This window comes from Nanorana parkeri, unplaced genomic scaffold, assembly GCF_000935625.1.
Source record: "Nanorana parkeri isolate BGI_ZX_2015 unplaced genomic scaffold, ASM93562v1 scaffold63, whole genome shotgun sequence".
Taxonomy (NCBI): Eukaryota; Metazoa; Chordata; class Amphibia; order Anura; family Dicroglossidae; genus Nanorana; species Nanorana parkeri.
The window spans coordinates 1,759,909-1,784,640 of record NW_017306331.1 but is presented as its reverse complement, the minus strand read 5'-3'; the positions used below and the strand labels follow the sequence as shown (position 1 = coordinate 1,784,640).

At 40.3% G+C, this 24,732-nt stretch overlaps 1 protein-coding gene across 1 annotated transcript in view; it reads right to left on the bottom strand.

The window, feature by feature from the left end:
• The window catches only part of SRBD1 (S1 RNA binding domain 1), a 151,217-nt gene that overhangs the window by 93,488 nt on the left and 32,997 nt on the right, over positions 1-24,732 (bottom strand). Inside the window, exons 11-15 of the mRNA XM_018576291.1 lie at positions 22,980-23,083; positions 20,183-20,290; positions 17,019-17,176; positions 15,666-15,762; positions 11,456-11,563 (exon numbers count right to left, since the gene is read on the bottom strand). Of these exons, the coding sequence (XP_018431793.1) occupies positions 11,456-11,563; positions 15,666-15,762; positions 17,019-17,176; positions 20,183-20,290; positions 22,980-23,083 (575 nt within the window). The remainder of the gene's footprint in view (positions 1-11,455; positions 11,564-15,665; positions 15,763-17,018; positions 17,177-20,182; positions 20,291-22,979; positions 23,084-24,732) is intronic.

Here is a 24,732-nt window from a genome sequence, read left to right as displayed (position 1 = left end):
ATATAATAGCAATAACAATAAGTGCAAAAAAATAAATATAAATTAAAAAAAATAAAAGTAACATATAAAAAAGTAAAATAAAAGTCACATATAAAAAAAGGGGGAAAAAAACCCTTAAAAATGTTTAACTCCCCCACGTTTACGCGCCTATAAAACGTAAATACGCGTCCGGTGCCCCAGCGCGCAAAAATTACAATTGCGCTACATGTTACCTATCGCCGCGAACGTCGCAGTGAGAGCAATCATTTTAGGGCCATCAATCACTGATAACACTAAACTGATGAGCGGTAACAGCTTTTATCAATTTTAAGGCTTGACATGTTTGGTGTCTTTTTACCCGACGTGACCCCGTCTTTTATATTTTACCAAAAAATTGGGTAATAATAAATGTTTTATCATTTAATATAGGGGAAACTGTTTTTTTTTTTTACATTTCGGTAATTTTTCCTTAATATAGTAAAAAAAAATAAAAACCCCAGTGGTGAATAAATACCACCAAAAGAAAGCTCTATCTGTCCCCAAAAAAGGGTATAAAATTCATTTCAGTACAGCGCTGCATGACGGAATAAATGTCAGTCAAAGTACCGCAGCGCTGAATACTGAAAAATGGCCTGGATGGGAAGGGGGTTTAACACCGCGGATGTCAACTGGTTAACCTATTACAATATTTTTTATTGTCAGTATTTTTAAATCTGCAGCTCTCGTTAAAGTGAAACCCAGTGATCCTGCAGACAGAGTTCTTGTTTAGGCACTTCCTGTTACAGGGTGAGAACACTGTGTCCCTGCTTCTAAACTGTGTCCTCTGCTGTCACCTTGTCATAGATGGAGCCAACATGTAGGTAGGTGCAGTACGGCCAACGGCCACTAGATGCCCCCATGGGGCCCTGGAGATAGATGCAGCTCTGGCCTGGGGAGACTCTGTGTCCCAGGAGAGTTGATTTATAGGGGGCGCCCGAGAGGGGAAGGCAGTTCAGTTCAGGAGTCGAGTACAGCAGAGCAGAAGTCTAAGACTGTATGCAGAGTCTCCGGAGGGAGACTGATTCTAAAACATAGGCTGGTCCATGGGAAGGACAGGACCAGGCCCTGGAGGGGGAAACCGCCGAGCTAGGACTGACAAGGATGGGATTCCGGAGAATAGTGAGAAGCTGTAAGACTGACGATATTTGCCAGTGGGCCTCTGACCGAAGTAAGTCGTGGACTCTGGGTTGCACCTGGGCTGTTCTTATCTCTCTCTAATCTGTATCACTATGCAATTATCAAGAGATGTGCCGTCACCCCACTCGGGGGTAGCTGAAACGTATGCTTATTGTCATGTTCATCCTCTTCAAGTAAAACCAAGAAAAGACTATCTGTGTGGACTGGTTCTTCTCCCTCCAACCTCTGAGGAGGTGGGGTTCTACAGGAGTGTGATGTTGGACTGTATCGTGGCTGTAACCATCCTGAGCAGGGTAGATGTGCAAAGAGGCTATGCCCGACATAGGGTGCCGTTCATGGTGGCCTTCCTCCCTACGGGGAGGAAGCGCCGAATACCGCAAAGGCGGTGGAAGCCATGAGGCCCTGTGTGTGCAGTACTACACGTGTGGGAGTGTTTGCACGAGGCCAGAGCCTAGGCCCCTGAACGTGGGGTGCCTGGTGTCGTGTTGCATACACGGGGTTACAGAGCCAACCCAAAGGGAACACACACGCAACACCCCGAGAGTGAATCCCGCCTACAAACAAATAGCTGTTCCACCACACATTGCATAGGCATGGTTCACTGTTTGCTGTACTACATGTGTGTAGAGTACATGCGTGTAGACAAGTAGTGGCTGGTGGAGATCAGCAACACTGGGATGCAACAAGGGATGAAAAAGTGGAAAAACCGTATTCAGTATGTTGTTATAAAAAAATGGCAATTGTTCACGATGCACAGCGCTTTAGGAAACTAAATGCCGGTCAGTTAGGGTTTAGTACGATGTTACAGAGTGTGTCACAGACACAACATTTGTGAGGATGTCTGATTCTTGGCTGTTACTGTATTGCAAAGAAAGGAGGTGAAGGTGTTAATTGGTTGCGCTATGCAAATTTATGAGCTTCTTGTAAAACTGCAGCAAGTACGTGTGCAGTTAGTATGTCCAGCAATATGTATTAGACTGAGCCCCGCCACATCTCCCTGTCCATCCATCTATGAACCATGCCCTGAGACCATCCTGATAAAAGGGAGAACAATCAGATATCTGTCTTTAGCTTGTCTGAAAATGATGACATTTTTCAGAAGGAAAAGGGTCCAAATGGCAGGTGTCAAAGACTCTTAGCCTCACACATGATGCTAGAAGGCAAGGAAGGCCAGGCTAGCGTGCGCTCATGTCAGAGCCACACACAGGCTGCGCTGAGACTGCATGTTTGAAAAGAGCAAACCTCACAGTCTGTTACATCAAGCCAGTGCCAGACTCGGCTCTCAGAGCAGAGCTGCTTCCTGAACATTCGTCCTGGGGAGAAATGCGCCTCTTCCGAGGACGGTGAGAGGAGAGAAAAGCCACTTTGACACCTCACAGGCCTAAAGGTGACAGTTACCTGTGGCTGCCCCCTGCTTGTTGTATTGACAGGATGTTAGAGCTGGCTCTGTCAGGTTGAGTCAGGTGAGAAGGTGTTAAAGCTCTGGAATTCTAATAAAACTTTCAGCAGCCATGGAACAAGTCACTTTATATAAAAGCATAGCAGAAAGAGAGGACAGGACGACGGCAAAGCAGCACAGGAATAAGAGTTCTGTTTTCTAATGCCTTTGAAATCCCGCTTTAACCAATTGTGGACCATGGCGAAATGAGGTATGCCCACATTAACCAATTGTGGACCATGGTCAACTGAGGTATGCCCTTAAAAAACAATCAAAACACCTTGGGCGCAGTGGCGTATGTCCAGTTCCTTCTCCCCAGCTGTAACACTTTACCTGGAGAAATCACCAGGACCAGATGTCGGTTTTCAAGCTTCAATGATAAATACATTGGGGGGAATTTATCAAAACTGGAGCAGACAGAATATGGAACAGTTGCTCATAGTAACCAATCAGCTTCCCTCTTCAGTTTGTTCAGTTAAAGCTGTAAAAATTAAAGATAGAAGCTGAGTGGTTGCCATGCACTGCAACTCCAGATTTTGTCCTGTTCAGTTTTGAGATATTCCCTCCCCCATGTGCTTGAACTGCACATAATGTCAGTATATGGAACTTCACAAGTTTAAAAGAAAAAAACCTTTTTTTTTTCTTTTCAATAAAATGTGTTCTTATTTAAGCCATATTTAAAGCGTATGTAAATCCAAAAACAAAAATGTGAATATATTGCCTTTTTCAGGCTCACTTACTGTACTGTATCGATGAAGGAGAAAAGTTTTCACCCTAGGCTGCTCAGTCCCGTTTTATACTACAGAACACATTTCCCATACCATAACATAGGGGAAGTGTTCTGTAGTTCACAGAGGAGAACTGGGCAGGGCGGATAACACTGCTTAGGATTTCAGTACAGCAGAGGCAGTATCTGAAGCCCACATTGTGGGCTTTAAGGGGAAAAGGAGGCACTTTATTTGAGAACTTATGAGTCTGCATACCAACCTGTCAAATCCACTTAGAAATAGTGGTCTGGAAGGCGGAGAACCCCTGTTATGGCATAACAAAAAGGGAATCAGTCTGCCTAAAAGAAGCAGTTGCAAAAAGGTAAATGCTTACTGCTCTCATCACATTCAGGCAATGTGATGAGGGTGAACCGATGCCAGGCACAGGGAAGGTAAAACAATATCCTCATTAAGGTGAACAGCAGAAACCACTTCAGGTAAAAAGGAGGTTCTTGGTTTAAAACAACTCTGCATGTGAGAAGTAAGATCAAATGGGACTCCCTATAACGCTGATATCTCAAACACCATTCTGGCTGAAGTGCTGAGAGGTTAGCTATGTCAAGGGGATGTCAGAGATAGGTTCACATTAAGGTCTTGTGCCACCAACAATACTAGATTTAAATGCCACAGATGGAGGGGGCCTAACAAGGGGAGGAACCTGCGTAACCCCTTGTATGAAATTACGAATCAGCAAATAATTAACAAGTGGACACGGAAAAAGAATCGACACTGCAGACACGTGACCTTTGATGGTGCTTAGGGTCAAATGTTGTTCTCCCACCAGCTGGTTGAAAGAAAGAACACAACCCACAAAAAAAAGCAACCGGTAGCAGATGTGGTGTTCGTAGTGATAAACATGAATGGCACCGTACATGTTCAAGCTTGAGAAAGTCGTAGATCACCAGCACTCCAAAGACATCGTTTTAAATCGTTGTGTTCATTTATTGATATGTAGGGTCACATATATTAGATTGTCAACATATATTAGATTGCCACACAGGGTCCCTTCCTTAGGGCGACATAGTGACGGTCACTATGTCACCCTGATGAGAGGATCCTGCGTGGCCCCGAAACGTTGGCAATCTGATATATGTGACGTTACATATTAATAAATGAACACAACAATTTAAAACAAGATCTTTGGAGTGCTGGTGATCTACTACTTTCTCAAGGGAAACCCCCAGAGGCTCACACCACTGAAAATAAGTCTTCCATGTTCAATGATGAGTCTTGCTGGAAGATTTCCAAGCTTTAATCATGGTCAGTATTAGAGAATGTAAAATGCGCAACTATAAAAACCTGAGTTTCAACAGCCAAAAAGTCATAGCAAGTGATCATGAAACAGGGTGGAAGGTCAATCTTTGGGATAACAGGTCTGGCCAATCTGGTAGAGGCCAAAGAGCAATGACTAAAGTGATCTATGCCGACATACTACACACTCTGAGGCCAATGCGGAGTGAGGCCAATGCGGAGTGAGGCCAATGCGGAGTGAGGCCAATGCGGAGTTATGAGGATGACTGGTATGCTCTTAGCCTCCATGCTTTGAAATAGGCGTGGTTAAAGTTTCTGTAGAGGAAATGCATAGGTCAGGTGATACTTGCCACACTGCACCACCAGGGCATTTGCTGCATCCACCATCATGTTCCATGTTCTGGGCACAAACCTGTCCACTTTCCTATTAAACCAAGACGCAAATAAATCCATATCCGGTGTTCCCCAATATGTCCCAGAACAGCAGATAAAGAGACCATTTACCCAGATCCAGATGTGGTCTGCTGATAAAATCCGCATGCCAGTTCTCCATGGAATGTGCACCAGGAAGAATGTATGCAATCAAATTTGGACAGGTCAAAAGTGGGGGTCCAGTGAATTAACGACAGGTGAATTGCTCGCAATTCTAGGATGTTGAGTGGAAGAATCGATTCCTCTTGAAACCGAAAAACCCTGGACAGAGGGCCCAGAATTCTGCCCCAACCCAGAAGACTGGTGTCTGTTCTGATAGTTTTCCACTGTAAGGGAATCTTACAAAATCTGTCCACTGACAATGCTGAGGACAGAAGGCACCATTACGGAAACATCTTTGTTCAAATGCCGTCTTCGAATTTCAGAACTGTAGATAGGTTTAAATATAAACATTGGCATGTTTTGGTTGGAGGAAATGATAACCCCCTGATATAATGATCCTTGAATGGTTGAAAGAAAGTCCGTCCTACATTGCTGAGACACAAGAGAACACAAAGTGCAAAACTCTCATTTGTAGCCTATGCATACTATCTCCCTCACCCATTCATCAGCTACGTGAGTTTCCCAAAATTCCACAATACCCATCAGTCGTCATTTCACCGCCAATGGAACTGGTAGAGCCGGAACTTAATGCAATTGTAAATTTGCTAAGGACTTTTAGACATTCCTGAGCTTGATGGAGTGGTACAAATCTTGTGAGTCCATGAGCAACCTTACTTGGAGGAACTAAGGGAACATTTTTAGGCAGATTAAGAAAGTAACAACCTGCATTGCTGATCCTTAGCTTTGCATAGTTGGGGTGATAACTCCTACTCCTCTTAGAAATTTAATGATGACGTCCAATGAATAGCCAAAACGATGGTCCCCTATGAAAGTTTAGGCATTAAAAAGCCTTCCTACACTGTTGCTTCTTCAATCAGCACTTAAAAGAGAACTATGGGTTAAGTATTTTTCCCTATAGTTCTCTTAAGGGTCACGGGACGGCATATACTAGTGTCCTCCCGTGATCAAAAGCTCAGTATATAGCGAGCTACAGCTCGCGGTACACTGAGACTGCTGCAGCCGGGACGGATCCCGACATTACTGTCGAGATCCACCCAGCTGTGTGAGTGACAGCTGGTTCTGCCTATATAGAGGCAGTGCTAGCTGTACCCGCCCCTTCCCCACATCCGTTCCTCCAGTCAGCACTGGAGGATCGGAGCGGGGGAATCCCTGCAGGGAGCTGTGACAGTCACGGCTCTCTGCAGGGAGATGATCGAGAAGTGAGCGAGCGGCGGTATGTGTTTGCTCCCTTCCCTATCTATTGAGCCGACGTGTGACAGTTTCATTGCCACGCGTCAGCTCGAACTATGAGGATGAGTGAGATAGTTCTCCTTTAAGCCAGAGCACCCTGCGAATTTGGACTAAAGAAAGGGTTACTCGAGACATATCAGGATGGCATCCACCGCCATGTCATACAAATAATTCAAAGCCACAATATGGTCATTGATATCAATAAGTTCAGTGTCAAAGCCAGCAGACAAATCTCTGCTGAGTCTGGGAAAGGGTGAGGAGGTAGGCGTGGGTTGGAGGGCAGAGCCAACCAAACAGTAGATGGATCTAGAATTTAATTTAAATTTCTTGTCAGTAGGGTACTTAAGGAAAGGAGTGTCTTTTATTGGTAAAGTCAAAGCTTTAATCCAACATTTGCAGATAAAATCATTAAATACAAGATGTTGAGGAAACACCTAGGTAGAACATTTGGCTCTATGAGAACCGAGCTCAGACACCATAATAGGGGAAGGAACAGAAGACTCTTTCAAGTGGAATACACAACCTTGATTAGAAAGGATAAGGTTTCCTTCTGTTTAGGTGGAACAACTGCTAGCTAAGAAATATTGTAGTGAGAAATGTTAGGCATCTCTGTGTCAGATTCGGCTGGGGAAGGTGGCGGTGAGGGTGGCAGAAAGCTGCAGCTTTCAGTTGGTGCTTTTTATTTTATTTCTACCTGTTTAGTCTCACACCAAAAACCATCTACCAGAGCTGAAATATCAGTTGTAAGGGGAAAATCACTTTCCAAAACACATGACGAACAGTTTTCACCGACAGCATATGTCTATTGCAGATATTGCTGGATCCAGTAAGAATATTAGGGCACTTTGTTAGCAAGTACTGGCAGTATAAAATTAAACAGAGGATCATGGTAGGAATTTTTCAGATTGGACAAAGCTTTGCTGGGATATTTCAATAAAAGATACAACTGTCTGTAACATGTGCAAAATCTTCAGGGTGATTATTGAGAAAACAATCATAGAGGAGATTGGCCAATGAGGAAAGGCTCCCATAACATATGACCACCTTCTGACCTGACTTAGCAGTGAACAGCATTAATAAATAATGACATGGCGAAGAGCCGTGTAGGTACAGAAAAGCTCCTGAGGGTGTTTATGTTGGCTATACATTGAGTAAATCACATTGCTTATAGAAAGGAAAGGAAAATAGAACTGTTTAAACGCCGTAAGTCTTCAATAGGGATTTCATTCCCACCAGCATGCACAGCAAGGCAAGTTCACTCACTGTTCTTTACTTTATGCACGGAGGAGAGTTCATAAATTGCTCAACATAAAGGGGTTTTCTAGAAAAAAAACACTATTTATTTGCAGTAATGGCTCATTTTCAATTATTACAGGGACATGTAAATATAAAAAATCTGATAAGACTTTTACATTTCTGTTTGTTGGGCCATATTTTAATCATATTTCAGACACAGATTTGTGAATGCTTCCTTTAGTGGTAATCTGATTATCACCGAATACAATTTACACTCCCTGTCTAAAGAGATCCATGTCAAAAGGTCAACGAAAAGCACAACCCTGCATAGAAATCTGTACTATATGTACCTGTCTGTAGGCCCACATACTAAAACTTTACTCTGTAGCTGAGCTCTGAGCAACAATCCGATACCTTGGACTGGTCAAATAGCAGGCTGCTGTGGCTTCTCCTGCTGACCTTCAATCACTACAGGACACAATGGTGACAAAGAGGTCAGCCGGAGGGACCACAGGAGCCAGTGGGGGGCATGGGGGCATGTTGTTCTACATACCTGAAAATGTGGACTTGGATAGGCATTGGGAGCTCTGCGAGTTAAGTTTTAGCAATCAGGCCAACGGACAGGTATGCATAAAACTGCTTTTTCACAGAACAGTGCCTTTGTTAGTTTGCTGACATCCTAACAGGGGCACTTTAAAGTGTGCTGCAGGCACCTTAACCTCTTGCCGTCCACCCGTAGTAAAAAAACGGACGGACGGCACTGCTACATCTGCGGGTTGCCGTCTCCAGACGGCAATTTTTTTCTGCTCGCGCGCGCCCCCTAGCGGGCACGCACGGGCAGAAAAGACCCGACGATTAAACACACCCGTTACCGGGTGTTTCACATATAGGCGATCAGCGGGTCCATAGCCCGCCGATCGCCTATATGTGCTTGTTCGCGGCACCCGTGGCAGCTCCATGCTGATCTCCGTCCGGGCTGTGAATGCAGAAGTGATGTGTATTACATCACTTCCGCATTCACCTGTCAGTCATCTGGCTGCTATAGCCAGAGAGAAGAAGCTGATAAAGCAGATCTCTGCTTCATCAGCTTCTTTTGGGGTCCACAGGTGATATTAGGGGTCCTAGAGACCCCTAATATCTCCATAAAGAGGACCTGTCAGTGTGCCTTTGCTATTATATAGGGGGTTGTTATCCCCCTATATAATAGCAATAACAATAAGTGCAAAAAAATAAATATAAATAAAAAAAAATAAAAGTAACACATAAAAAAGTAAAATAAAATAAAAGTCACATATAAAAAAAGGGGAAAAAACCCCCCCAAAATGTTTAACTCCCCCACCCCCACGTTTACGCGCCTATAAACGTAAATACGCGTCCAGTGCCCCAGCGCGCAAAAATTACAATTGCGCTACACATGTTACATATCGCCGCGAACGTCGCAGTGAGAGCAATCATTTTAGGGCCATCAATCACTGATAACACTAAACTGATGAGCGGTAACAGCTTTTAAAGCGTCGCCTATGGCCAATTTTGGGTATTATCGTTTTTTGAGGTTTCGCGCGCGCACGCAATTTTAAGGCTTGACATGTTTAGTGTCTTTTTACCCGACGTGACCCCATCTTTTATATTTTACCAAAAAATTGGGTAATAATAAATGTTTTATCATTTAATATAGGGGAAACTGTTTTTTTTTTTAAATTTCGGTAATTTTTCCTTAATATAGTAAAAAAATAAAACCCCCAGTGGTGAATAAATACCACCAAAAGAAAGCTCTATCTGTCCCCAAAAAAGGGTATAAAATTCATTTCAGTACAGCGCTGCATGACGGAATAAATGTCAGTTAAAGTACCGCAGCGCTGAATACTGAAAAATGGCCTGGATGGGAAGGGGGTTTAACACCGCGGATGTCAACTGGTTAAGAAATGTTTAGTAACATTTTTTTTTAGTAGTTCAGTTAGATAATCTACAAACAGATACTTATAGAAAATTGCCGGCTTTTTATTTTTTGCATACCTTATTTTTCTTTTCTTCTCCAGTCTTCTCACAGTGGCAATTTTAACTAAGGGCAGGTTACTAGATCTCCCTTTACTTCCTGGAGCTCTGGCATATGTGACTAGGACATGCGACCCTGCACATCATCTCAGGGGAGGAAAATGTCTTTCCCTGAGATCTCATGAGGTTACAGATGACATTTCCCAGCAATAGTCTGCTGATCTAACCTTCCCAGGATGCAATGCTTGAGCATGATTACATCATTTGTGCCAAAGTGGACCAGGAAGTAGAAAAAAATAAATTGTAAGTAAAATAAAAGTATGTTTGTTTATTTCATGAATGTAAGATGATTTCATAACAGCACGCAGAGCTGTATGCTGATGTGGTTTTTAGTCAAAGGGGGTAAAGGTCCACTTTAACAGTTCTAAATACCGAATTCTGAATGCCGTACATATATGGTTTGTGTGCGCTAAATATGGACAAAGATCACAAAGATCAATAAACCCCGATATCAACAATAATCGTACACATAAATAAAACGCAAAGAAACTAATTTATATAGATCAAGTAAGCAACAAATATGGAACACACAAAGAAATACCCAAAACTGTTTTCATCAGAGCTAGGTAGGAAAGTAGTTAAAAATAAGTTACAACAACATGTGCCAAAGAGTAACCAAAACACTGAATCACATGACAGGGGAAGCACATTATAGGCTCAACTTTGTATGAAGTCGTGAGGGGCTCTATGACCATGAATCAATAAAGCCTAGGGTGAGGCGAAGCAAAAAACATTATTATATTATGCAGATAACCATATCACACCACACTGGTAAAGGGAATATGCATTGACGAGATCTGTCACAGCAGAGGACTGTGCGCTAATATATTTTTTTTTTCTTTTATCTTTTCAAAGGACACAAAAATTCGAACACATAGGGTGAGCATACATTTAAGTGTCTGCTGTAGCCTGTGGGTGAAGTGATTAGTTTAACTGGACCTTTATCTGCAACAGAAAGCAGCGTGTGTTTGCAAAAACATGTATTAGGCTTTCATATGTTGTAGAGAAGAGTCCTCCTTCTAGAAGTATCATCAGTGGGGGGTCCTTCATAAACCTATTATTCGCTTGTGGTGGCAGCCCATGTTTGTGGTTTCTCATGTCTAGATCTTGGTTATCTTTCGTATTATTGGCAAGCATGCTGGTACATTTATGAAAATCTATGACAATTACTTTTTTTCCCCTCTACCACTCCACTTGAAACCTAGTCTGGTAATTCAATTGCGCTTCAAAGAACTTCCAAAGCCACTGAAAAGCAAAAAAGACTGGTGGGCTTATTTACAGTGGAGAGCAGATATTAGCATTCATTAAAATGTATGTTGCTGCATGACTTAAGGTGGCCATACATGAGTAGATTTTCAAAATCATTTTCAAAGGAAAGATCTTTCTATTCCTTGATGGGGTCAAATCGTTAATCAATTTCAACCATAGTGACGAAAAAAGTTGGAGAAGGATGGAAACATTTTTCTCGAACCAACTAAATTCTAATAGCGAATGTAGTTTTCATTCAGGGAAACTCCATTCATTCCAAAATAGAATGTTCAAATAAAACAAAATTCCGTTCGACATTCGTCAAGTCTCTGATGGCATTATTAGGTGGTAAAAAATAAATGTTTCTTTCCTAAAGAAAGATCTTTCGTTCTGATATCTACTAGTGTATGGCCAAGCCTTACAGAAGAGCCTAGGTTTAACAATCTTTTTTGAACATATCAAATGCAGGTTGTAATGGGTGTTGTAATTACATACAAAGTACATCAATGGGGGAAACTCTTACCAGTAGGCAACATTGAGAGGTGCAAAAAACCTTCTCTGAATCAGGTCAGCAAAGTAGCGCTCGGTTTCTCGGCATGCTGTTCCATTCCCGATGGCAATTGTATAACAGCTGGAAGAGAAGGACGATGTTATTGTGTCATTTCACAGCAAAGGCTGGAACGTAAAGAAAGGGTTTTATACGTAAAAAAATATACACATGTAACACTTTACTGCATATATGATATCTTAGCTTCATAATTGTCTGAAGAAAATCATCTTTGCCCATCAGCCATTGCACTCACCACAAGTGCTTAGATAAACATTTATAAAAGATGGCACCGGTGGACAATCTACAAGGAATAGCACTATCATGCTGCCCTCCTCGCCTCTCCCAGTCTGATTGCTGCAGTATAGGGGATTACAAAATGCTGATAAGTCAAATGCAAGTTCTTCCACTAACGGCAATTAAAATACATTTAATTACTTTTTTAAAAATGCATAAAACTGCAATTTATAATTTTTAAATTTGCCTGGAGTTTACCTTTAAGATGCCCATATATATTAAATGAGTCTCCCAAACTAGCCAAAAAACAGCCAGATCTGGTAAAAATGTAATTTGTCTGAGGTGCACCCTCACATGTTAGGCCCCGTTCACATCAGAGAGGTTTTATCGAACTGATTTTTCCGTGCTGAATCGCATGCAAAAAACATCCCATACATTCCTATGGGGGCCATGTACGCAAACACACAGAATCGCGCGTACAAATACGCATGTCGCTTGAAATAGTCCCTGAGCTTCTTTTGCTCCATAGACCTTAATGGAAACAACCTGATCAGTTTTTGCACGATTTTGCGTGTTTCAGTAGCTGAGCCTTCTTCTCATTGGACAACTAAAAACAAGCTTCAAAAACGCGCTGACATATGAACAGAAAACGCCTGTAATACGCGCTGAAACACGCATAAAAACCGCGCAGAATGACGCAAAACCGCACCTCTGGAGGGGTGCGCTGTGATGCCATATTACTTTTATGTTTACTATGTTATTGTATTTGGGACTGGCCATGATTAGTCCTATGCTTTATGGTACCTCAGTGGCCCGTGCATTATTGCTTTAAGCCCCAGTGGCTCAGAGTTTTACCCGGGCTTCCTTTCTTTTCTATTACTATTATGGGAGTCGAGTGCTGTTTTACTGGATTCACGATATCTAATGCTGGTCGAATTTCTCTGTTTTTTGTTTTCTGATAAAAAAATGTCAAAACCCGTGCAAAAACAGCTCTGAAACTCTGTCACTCTTGTGTGAATGGGGCCTTAGTCTGAGGCCATCTGGTGGGAGACAACAATCGGACATGTAAGAAAACTATGCAAGATCACTACTGTTTGCCCCAATAAAAAAAGTATATGCAGCACACCTCTCCCCCAAAATTTAGGGTGACCCTGGATACTTAGGGGCCCACCAAAAGATGGATAGCCGAGGATGGCCGGACAGTGCCTGCACATCCATCAACTGTCTACGGCATCCCCTCTGCTTTGTTAAATTACGATGACATTTTCGGAAACAAGTAGCTGCAAAAAAATTAACTCCACATCATTTTAAACAATAAAGTAAATTCTGAAACAACCTAGTTTTACACGACCTTGCTAGGCAAACACAATTAACCGGGATCCATCCAAGAAAGCTACATGTCAATACAATTAACATATAATTGATCAATTAACCTCTCTCCAATTATCCCTCCAGCAACGCACTTTGATAGGTATTGCCCTGAAACACGGTAATTACCTGAGATGTAATTATTACTGCACTTTTATTTATAGCCTTGCAAATTAACCTATTTATAATTATCAGCCAGACAATGTACTCAGACATTTTACTGCCTCTTCGATTTCTCAGCGCTGCCAACATAATAGAGTGGCTCAATAGCGGATCTGGCTGTAAATTTTACACTGAATGCTGGAAGCATGTAGACGGTAAAGTTATAACTACACTGCAGTTAGTTTATGCAATTTTTTATTATTAAAATGCTTATTAAAAGGGAACCTGTCTTCAAGAAAAAAATGTTTATCAATTATCCTACAGCAAGCACCATTATTGAATTATCTTATTGTATTATAAAGCTTTGTATTAACTAGTGATTCTCTTAACCCACACCATGCACTTTTCATCCATGTGGTTGGCACAATCCACACCTCCTGTGAGCCTTCTTACATGACAGTTCACATCGCTATGTGAGGCAGATTAGTTTTCTTGACGATGAGAGTGCATATAAAACAGGTACAGTGAGAATTTTGGAAACACCCAGGGAAACAGATGATGAATGATGGATTTGACTGAAAAGAAGTGTGCCAGGGTTAAAGGGTGTCTACAGATGATGAAGGATTTTAATAAGAAAAACAGATGTTTAATAATTGTGTTAAAGAGAAAATTTAATAGTGTGGGGGTTTTAAGTTTATACATTTCTAAACTGTTTCTTTTACAAACATTTAATACATGACAGAGACAGCAGACAAGAGCTGTTTGCTTTGAGGCACAATGTGTCTGATTGAAACCCCAGACTGTGCCATATAATAAAGAAGGAGAAACTGAGCTGTGAAAACACAGGTTTCATTCTGAACCTTAACATTGGAAAGCAAAGGAGCCTAATATTCTAATATCTGGTAGCTCAAAAGCAACAAAAGCAAGAAGAACAATAATAATATGCATTATTTTATTTTTACCTGACTTTAAAAAAAAAAAAATTTAAAAGCTAATATTATTAATCTGAGCTGACCATTAAGATTCCCTCCCTTTAAGATTGTTAAAATGATTTTATGCTGCCACATTCTTTTTAACTAGCCCCCATTCAGAACGTCGGACAAATCTCACACTGTAAAGCAGGCAGATTAAGTAATGTCTGAAAGGGATTCCTCTCTTAAAGGTTCCATTCACATTATTGCGCTTTGTTCTACGTACATTTTTAACTTGCGGGTTATTCTTTAATAAATGATCCATCACATGGAGGTGGCGCTCTATGTTTGTTTTTTCTGCATGTGTTGATGAGAATCCCTAAATCTCTAAGATGAGCAGCCCCTGAACAGACGAGGAATAAAGTCCTGCAGGAGACGGTCAAAAGTTTTTTGGGCGCTGAGACATTCTTTTTTCAAGGATTAAATAGCTGGTTTTGTGAAAAGGATTACTTGGCATTTCTTCTATTATGCTTGCAGTGCCATTTGGTCCAGTGGGTATGAGGTGGAGCACATGGGATTGTCTTGACAAATACAAGATACATTTCAACTAATCCAAACAGTAATAGTTGGATTGTAAAATTATTTTAAGCCTGTATGCAACGCACAGCCTTGTTAGACCTTCCAGAGCCAAGCTTTCTCAGTGAAGAGTCCACTGGATGGTTTGGATTGCCAGGCCGCTAGCTACTGCGTTTCAACAAAACAGGCCAGTGGCTCATCTTCTCTTTAAGATTCTTTAAGTCTTTGATAGTTTGGGAAGGGTTAAAGCCTCTTACAAGTTTTTTATTATAGTGCACATCCCTAGTTGTGATATTTCTCCATCACTTCCTGTCATGCACTGACGTGCACTTCAATGCAGTCATTTTGATGTGTTTCCATAGATGTGAATCCAGCACACTGAAACACAGGGATACTTAGTTAAGTAGGTGCAGGCACCCACAGATTCTTGTGGCAGGAATCCCAGGTGTGCCCATTTATATGCGGCTGCTGTACCCATTCAAGTTAACGACAGGGTGACAGCAGCCCCACCTCTCAATGGCAGTCTGCATGTAATCATTCCATGTAACGATCACATGTGGTTCGGGATGGAAGATTGTTCCCTAGACATAGAATAAATGTATCCAGGGACAAACATCTATCTAAAGGTTCTTGGGAATCTATAGGTCCTTGCTGCAGGAATCCCAAAATGCACATGCAAGCCCTTTGTGAATACAGCATTACGCATCTTGATAATGTACAAAAAGCTGATGTACCGCCAATAAAAAAAAACCTCTGGAGCTGGAAGTATGTGAGCCAAGATCAGCATTCAAGGGAAAAGCTGAGATTTGCATACAATATCTCTCAAGCTACTGATCATTATACCATGCAGATTTCACTGGGGGTCACCTCTACTTATGTCTACTTATTATCTAACTATTGTGTCATCAAATGCTCAGTTTGAATTGCCTAGCCTTGTGACAGGTTGATTTTAATTTGCTTTTTCTTCACAAATGAACATAAAATCAATTTACTTGAAATTCAGTAGAAGTCTTTTAATTTTCTCAGCGTCATTCATCGAGCCGCCACGCGCCGTGTGCAAATATACAACATCGGTATGAAGGATCTGGTCTGAAAAAAGAAAACTCAAATGAGTGCATTTCATCGATGGATCACAACCGTAAGAATATTACCTGTCACTTACAGATAAATACACAATTAACACATTTATGATTGTAAAATTGTTCTGTGAAAACAGGGCTAACAAGCTCTCACTGAACACTGATGTCTGGAGTGGAGTCTTTGATCAAGACGACGGGAGAAGGAGATGGAGCTGTGTTCTGCATTAAATATACCGTAACACTGCGGGATAAGGACAGAGTACAACAATGTCAAGATCTGGCACATGGCAATAAATGAGATGCAAGTGTAACTCCACATACACATTTAGAAATACATAAAAGCTATTTTACTAGGGAACAAATTTGTAAATCAAAACAGAACATATATTACTTTAATCCAACCAACTCCGACACGCTATTTGGATGTTCATAACTAGAAGAGTGTCATATTTTATCTCGGTTTGCACAGCATTCTCTTTCGTACTGTAAAAGACTCTAAAGTGTTAAGTGAACCTGTTGCTTTCCATGTGCAAAGGAAGGACCTGCTCTATAAACAGGGAGAGGGGCAATACAGGGTACTTCTAGAAAATAAATTATTCAGAGTGAATATGGTTATCCAACAAAACACCAATTTAATTTACCATAATCTGTGTTCAAAGTAATACCCTTAACATGAGAAAACACTCAATATTGACATAAATGATCAATAGGCGGGGCAGTAGAAGCGTACTTTCCAAAGGATGTAACTTGTAAATTCCTCACTCTTCGCTTCTAGCATAAAAAAAAAAATCACATTTATGGGTGTAAAAAACATTTTATACTGGCAGTAAATTTACACTAGGCTTTCTGTGAGTGAGAGTCAGCTAGAAGGGTGTTCCAGCATCCCCTGTAGGTTTGCTCCAGGATCACCAGACTACAGACAAAAGGAAACAAGGTGGACCGGTACAGTACAGAAATGTATGGGTGAAAAATTAATTTACTCAGCAAGTAGGCTGAGTTTCCAGTATACAGTAGATGCCAAGATTTATTTCCAATTGTACCTTTGTGTAGTTAACCTTTAAATAGAAGTGAGAAGATAAAGACCAAAAATCAGATATGCTGCAGTAGAAAATATGAAAATAAGGGTTTTAATGGTACATATTGGCATCAAAATAGGTGGGAGGTGAGGTTAGCTTTGGCTGTGGTTTATTAGCTTTTATATTGTAACAAACTAGCCAGTGACTAAAAAGTTATAAAATGACTGTACAGTGCCAGGGAGACACTTACTAGTGGCTGAAATGATGGCCAGCTTACAGCCATGCTTGTACCCCGGGTCCACACCCATTATTGTACGCCCTCTGACAGGGCCTGCAAGAAGCAACTGGCGTAGGTTTCTCCCAAACATCATTATAGATTCCTTCTCTGCATCACTGCTTAGTTTAGACCTGTCAAAAGACAAAATCAAAGACAATATGACCATTGTATGTATGTATGCCATGCAAATCTTCCACTGTAACAAATACAACACGGGTTTGATCATGAAAAACTTTTTTGTGATAGTTTAAAATCAAGTATCACATACATCAGCTGAATGTCCACTTTACACATTCTGTATATTTCTAGAAAGCCTTCTAGCATTATGGTTTTATGGTCTGAATATCCCACACCAAATTAACAGACCTACAACAGGAGTCAAGGGTGCTTATATGTGACAAGAAGTAAATTGTGGTTTGAATTTCCAGTTATGAGACTTTACTTCCTTGTCGTTCTGTTTTCTCTACCTACCATGTCTGGGTCTCTGGCCTGGTCTGTGGATAAAAATATTCACGGCTTTATAGGACAATCAGACCTAGAACTAGGATGACACAAAAGAAACCTGCCATGGGGCAAACATAAGGCGTGCCATAGTTCTCCCTTTAATCATTAGCTTGCATAGGGAGAGAAACAGTTCTGGAGCAAACAACAAAGTTTGCTCCAGAACTCCAGAAAGTATTGAGGTCAGGGACAGCCAGAAGGTCAGTAATGGCAGCCTCAACACTTCTTTCATTATGTGTCCAAAAAATATATTGGTCTAATACGCATGGGCATGGACACTTTAATAACTGATCATGAAATCATTACAGCTGCAAATTGCGTATTAATCATAGAGCGAAAATTCCTCCTGTATCCCATAACACCATTATTGACACAGTGAAGGACACTAATATGGCAAGATCTGACGAGTTGAAAGCCAAGATATTTCGCTATAAACTTCATAATCTTATCTGCTTAAAGATCCTACAAAAACATGCTAAGAGGTGCCAAGTGCAACAAGACTTTCAGCCGTGAAAGATAATCTGCGTCCTACATGGCGGGGTAAAGAAATAAAATGAAATAACAAGCACATCATGCGGTCAGTAATTCTGCCAATCTCTCTGATGTTTTTCCCACCTGTCACTAAATAATAAATGATCGCACAAGCACAAGGCATACGGGAAGATTCTATTTAAAATGCATGTGTTTCAGGGAGGGGGAGAAAATTTAGGCATCATTCATACCATTGCATAGGACAGGGCTTGGGCAACTACAGCCCTTCAGCTGTGCTATAACTACAAATTCCATAATCTCTCTGCCTCTGGAAGTCATGCCTTTGCCTGTCAATGCCTCATAGGACTTACGGTTCCACAACATCCGGATGGAAAAATAAGCTCTTTACTCCAACATGCGGTAATACAACGTGCACATTCTGGTGTATTGCAGTGTCATTATTTAATTGGCACTGCAACACATGGCAATGCACTGCTGCGCAGTGCAGCGCGCTGAGTTACCACAAATGCCAACAGATGCAATTTTAAGTCAGTTGTGGCACATTAATGAGCATAAATGTGCCCCTGATTTTGGGCAGTAATGCTTTCAATATAGGCTACAAAGTGTTTATATAAGTTTCGGCAAAGAAAGGCTGTCATGTGCTGCTGAGAAGCTTATCTAATCAGTCATCATTATGCCACTGCTGTGGTTATCCTTTATAGATGAAGCAACTGTCTGCATAGGGGTCTCTCAATACTTGGGGAGGAAACCTGGAAAAAGGGAGTCACTGTGAGATGGCAACCTTGTAAGTGAAAATGCTTACTGGACACAAGGTGCAACTCCAGCACCTAAATTTACAGTAGGATGCACACAAACTAGGGTTTTAGGTGTGCGGCATGAAATTCTCTTTAAGAAGCTGGAAATGCTGCTGATGTCCCTTTAAGCCTGGAAATGCTACTGCTGTTCCTTTAATGCCAGACTGAAATAAAGCCGGTTGCAGCCAGTGTGAAAAACTGCCATGTGGACTCTCTATACTTATAGAAAACCTTTAGGTAACTTAGGAAAGACTAACTGCTAAAGGGAAGCTCTATGTATCCTGCAAACAGGCATAAATAACACAATGAGATTTATCAACACAAACCAATTACAAAAACCCAGAGCCTTGAAAGTCCTCTCCTGATTATAATTTTCAACAGTCAGCTTCACATGAAAAAGACAGGAGAGGCAGAATGCAGCTTTGCTCTCCTTGGTTGCCATTGTCAAAAACAATGATGTGACTAGCTGGCTAGATTTAGGGGCCTAAAAACAAACAACTAAAAGAAAGACACTTAAACTGGTTTTAAAACCTTATGAAAGACAACACTGGGCAGGACATACAACAGGCATGTTGGGCTCACAATAAACAAACCGTGAAAACCATTAGAATTAAAACTCATTGCTGCTACTCATAAGCAGCAACCAAAACATTTTCATCAAAAAGCAGGAATAAAAATGTATGATCTATTCAAGCATAAAAGATTACACAATGTAGATTCAATGATATACAGACCAGCCAGTGGTTTTAAGTTTTAATCATTACAGGTCCACAATTTAGAAGTTAGTGGCCCAGAAATGAAAGGTGTGATGTACTAAGCTACCAAAATGCACAGAATCAGTCACTTGTGCAGAAAATATTTTACATTGGTTACAAAAGTTTCCAAACATCCTAATTCCGTTTCCAACCTGAGGCCCCCTTCATACCTTTCCTTTCTAGACCGTTGCATTAAGGCCTATTCCATTAAGCCAGCCCATTCATTTGAATGGGCTACAAAAGACAATAAAAAAAGATATCTGCCCCTCTTTTCTGTAGCAGGGCACCACAACACATAGCAGTGCATTACCCCACATTGTGGTGCACTGCAACGTGGATGCGCTGCCTTAATTCATTGGGGTGTCATTAAAAATAAATGGCACTGTAACTCACTAGTGCGTGCTACTGCAAGATATAGAAGTGAAGCTGATCTAAATAGAGGGGGAAAAAAGGCAGTAGAGTCAACTTTCCGATTTAGTTTAAACTTGCTGCCTTGAGTGTGGTCAGGAGAAAACACTGGGGCTTCCATTTCATATGACATAACATCAGGATGTATATAGTTTTACATTTTACTTTGGCATAAGGATTTGCATACCGATACTCTCTGCAGAGAAGAGGGTAAATGAGGCGCTTGTACGAATCTTCTACAGAATTACGTAGGATTGTCATGAACTCCGGCCTTGCAAACTGTTTTGGTCTCCATCTTCCGAGGGGAAAAAAAAGGCAGTTAATACTTGTTAAAAACATAGAATTTTTACTGAACTTCACCAAATTTTAAATTGCTTTTTGAACACAGAGGAGGCAATAGGAAACCAAGAAGAGGGCAATAAAGTGAATGTGCTGCTTTGGCCTGCATGTGCAAAGCACAGGTTTACATTAAGATGTATTTATAAAATAACATCATAGTAGGTCATAATGCATTCATTTTTGCTATAAGAAGAATTTCAGTTCCCCACAAATTCCCTATTTACAAAACATTTTGGGGATGGGACGTATTTTAAATTACATAATTACAGCTTAAAAGAGAACTAAGGGGTAAGTGTTTTTCCCCATAGTTCTCTTTAGGGTCACGGGAGAACATATACTAATCTCCTCCCGTGACCAAAAGCTCAGTTGGGGGGGGGGGGAATCCCTGCGGGCAGCAGTGACTGACAGTCACCGCTCACTGCAGGAAGACGATCGGGAACTGAGCAGATCGGTCCATGTTTCTGCTCACTTCCTGATCTATAGAGCTGACCTGTGACAGCTTCTTTGTCACAGGTTGGCACTAACTATGAGGATGAGTGGAAATCACTCACCTCATAGTTCTTCTTTAAATGTTAACTCCATAGAGAATGAATCTTCCGGTTATGGGTAGGCATTGATGGATTGAATTAAATAATTCTTTATTTTTAATAAATGACAAAAATAGCAGCAGAGTCAAATTTACTGTGATTAACCTTCCATGATGTAAATTATTACAGAATCACTAGAAGGTAACAAACTTGTAACTGGCTCAGTAGTGGGGTGAAGTCAACCATTATAAGGGATTCGAAAATAGTGGGTTTATCCAGCAATGATATAGTAGTTTATAGCATATATTTCCTTTATATAGCCAACCTATTCTAAATCTAAAAGATTCACCCAACTAACCCAACTGCAAGTCACAGTAAACCCCTCAAAAACCATGTCAACTAAAAACTTTATATACAAGAAGTGCAGAGCGGCCCTGCACTGTCAGCATATAGCAGGCAATGGGTAAATGCCCCAATGTGACCCCAAAGAAAAGTACGACCAAAAAACATTTGGCTATAGTTCTCTTTTAAACATATGAGTGCCATAAACTTTTACCCCCCTTTTCACTGTTATGTCCCTGATAATATTTCTGTTTCAGAGAGAATTTGGTTTCAAACCCTGTAAGTTGCACCTATTCAAGCATACCTAATGTATTATGCACCTTTTTTAAGGACAAAATGGAGTTTAATTTGATAGCAGATTTAGATAGATATGTTTCTCCAGATTTTAATTAGAAAGAAATAGGGAGCGAAAAACAAAACCGAAAAGAAAGTGGCATGGGCAGAAATTATAACAATGTCAACGTTATCATGGGTTTTAAGTAAAATGTAAAAGGACTTTGTGTTTGCCTAGCGAAGTGTTTGACCCTCACAAAATAAATGCAAATGTCATCCAACACCTGTGAACCTGGGAATTCATGGAGAGAGTCTTTGCACTGCAGCAGCAGATCAACTAGGTTCTGCCCTTTTGAAAGATAGCTGCTGGAGCCCAGATTATTGGATTATTGGTGACATCATACATGATCTCATGGCACCTTTAAACGCAATGAAAAAGCATTGTAATGTACTGCACTACTGCGGAGCACTCTGGATGTAAGTTCTAAGAACTATCAATACAGCTCCAACAGTGCTTGACGGACACTTAATGCTAGTATATGGATGTGTCCCCTGCACTTCTTACAGCGATTGGACCTGAACAACCGTTGTGCTCGCAGCAATAAGTCACAGATGGCGCCGTGTGTATCAAATTTGTAGAAGATGAAGATCACCAGCACTCCAGTGTAGCATGAATCCTTGTGCTTATTTATTGAAGTGGAATGTCACAAACATGGTAAAGCCAACGCTATAGCCAACGCTCCTGCCCTTCTTTAGCTGGGAGATAATGAAAAGACTTCTTCAGTTCCCACCCATGTTCAGCTGGAAGACAGGGAGGAGAGGCCCTGGCCACAGGCGACCTAGTTTGTGGCCTTCATGACAGAAATGGGTCCTAGCACGAGAAGAACTATTTTGTGCCCACCCTTCTGTGAATGGGAGAGAGATTAGAAACCCTGGCCATGGAAGAACTATCCTGTTACCACCCATCTTCCCCTGGTAGACAGGAAGCAGGGGCCGTGGCCAAGGCATGAGAGACAGGAAGAAAGGCTCTATGTTGGCCTGGTTCAGAGTGGATAACTAGAAAGAAGATTTGAGATCTTCACACTGAAGTTTAATTCAATTTCAGAGGCAGCAGGTTTCCCTGAAAAGACTCTTACTCTTGAAATAAAACATTCATTCTAACTAAATTATTAAATTTAAAAAACGGGCAATTTCAATGTTCCAGAAAATGGTCTTTTGAAGCATTACACCAAATGTAGTTTTGTCTGTTTCTTCTGCAGCTAAAGCTCTGAAATACGAATACTGCTCCAGGCTGCAGAGACCTGTCTCCTGTCTAACAAGTATGGCAATGCCACACAACACATGTAGCAAAATCAGTCAAACTCAAAAGGAATAAAAAAGGGAAAAAAATCTTTAATAGGGCTTAAACTGTGTTAACGCCATGTCTCTATAATGCGCCGGGACATTGAAGAGGCATTTCAGCAGCAGTGGGAAAAAAAGGATTTGTTAAGAATGTATACAGACCTTTCATTGACACACCACCTACAGAATGCATCCTTCACCCTGTCAGGAATGGTGACCTTTACTGTCAGGACTTTCAGATTTTCCCCACGGTTAATGGCCAGAATCTGAGAACAAACATAAATGGCACAGACAGATGACACACAAATACCCAAAAGATAAACTTATCAAGTCAACATCCATACAAGTGCTTTCTATGACAATTTGCAGAAGCCTTTGCTGCTTCTGTACAGGTAGATACACACAGCAGTACAGTAATAATTACTGTGTCATTAAGTAATAATTACAATAATATTAACACTGACCACAATTATGCCAATAATAATTCACAGTTCTAATAATGTAATTAATAATTAATCATTATTATATCTGTAAAATAAAATAAAAAATGTGTATTACGTTTCAAAATGGTAATAACATATAATACTGAACAATCAAATTAAGGAATATATTATCTATATATCTAAAGGAAACTATCTTTAAATATTTTTTAAAAAAATCATAATTTCACTCACAGGATTCACACATTTTCACAATTAAATCTAACAAAAATGTGGGAAATCTGGCTATAAGTTGTGTGAAAAATATAAACTTACCCCAGTGAGTACAGTTATATAGCAAAGCACTCTAATTTACATCTCCAAAAATGTAGACCTTTTTTATAGTTAGTCATAGTTATTCATTTCCATGAGGCAGTTTCCCAAAAATGTGAACATATTTATGAACCAATTGAATCGTGTGGGAAAACACACTAGAACCAATGTCTAGAGTCAAATGAATTCCCAAGCTTCCCTTTGATGTAGGTAAATATTACTAAATAACTAATTTCCCACTATATTGATATCTCATACATCAAAGGAGCATGGTGTATACATGATATTTGTTTACACCAAGCTCCTTTGATGTATGAGACATCAAAATAGTGGAGAATTTTTTTATGTAGTAATATTTATAAACAAAAAAAATGCAGGGTTCTACTGTACAATAATATATATAGATATTTATAAATATACACATAAAAACCTCACACAGTATGTTTGTACTTTTTTGGTACCACATAGACAATATTAAATCAGTAAAAAAAAAACAACAACAACAAAAAACATATTTATTAAAATACATGAATAAAACAAAATATTGTGAAGTGTCTTGTTTTAAACATGTATTTTAATAAAGAGGATTTTTTAACTGATTAATATGGTCTGTGTGGTACCAAAAAATTCCGACAAGATCGTGTGTGGTTTTTATGTACTGTATATATTTAATGAATCATACGGATGGGGTAACTATCCACCTGTCCCAACAAAAAACTGTTGTAATATATACAATTATTTTAGTAGAACCCTTCATTTTTACATATACCTGTTTGTGCATAGATAAACATATAACATGTCTTTATCCAATTCTGCTGAGTAGGTGCCGGCATAGTCTTTTCTGAACACAGATCATCTTCCTGATGCATTTTATAAAAAGAAAGGAGGACCTGACCGGATGTACCAGGTGAGCCATCTTTGCTATCGGTATAACCGATCCAATATCCACACCTGAAATTGGAACTGTCAATATTGAATAGGGTAGCCAGTCAGATTCGTCCTTTTTATTTGAAATTGCACAAGAGAAAAGGAAAGGTGAACTGTGTACTGCCAGTTATATATTGTGTACTAAAATGTAACACAATATCTTTATCTTGTATTTATAAGATAAAATTAGATATTTCTAGATTAATTTCATAATCAAAATTATTTCTAACATAATG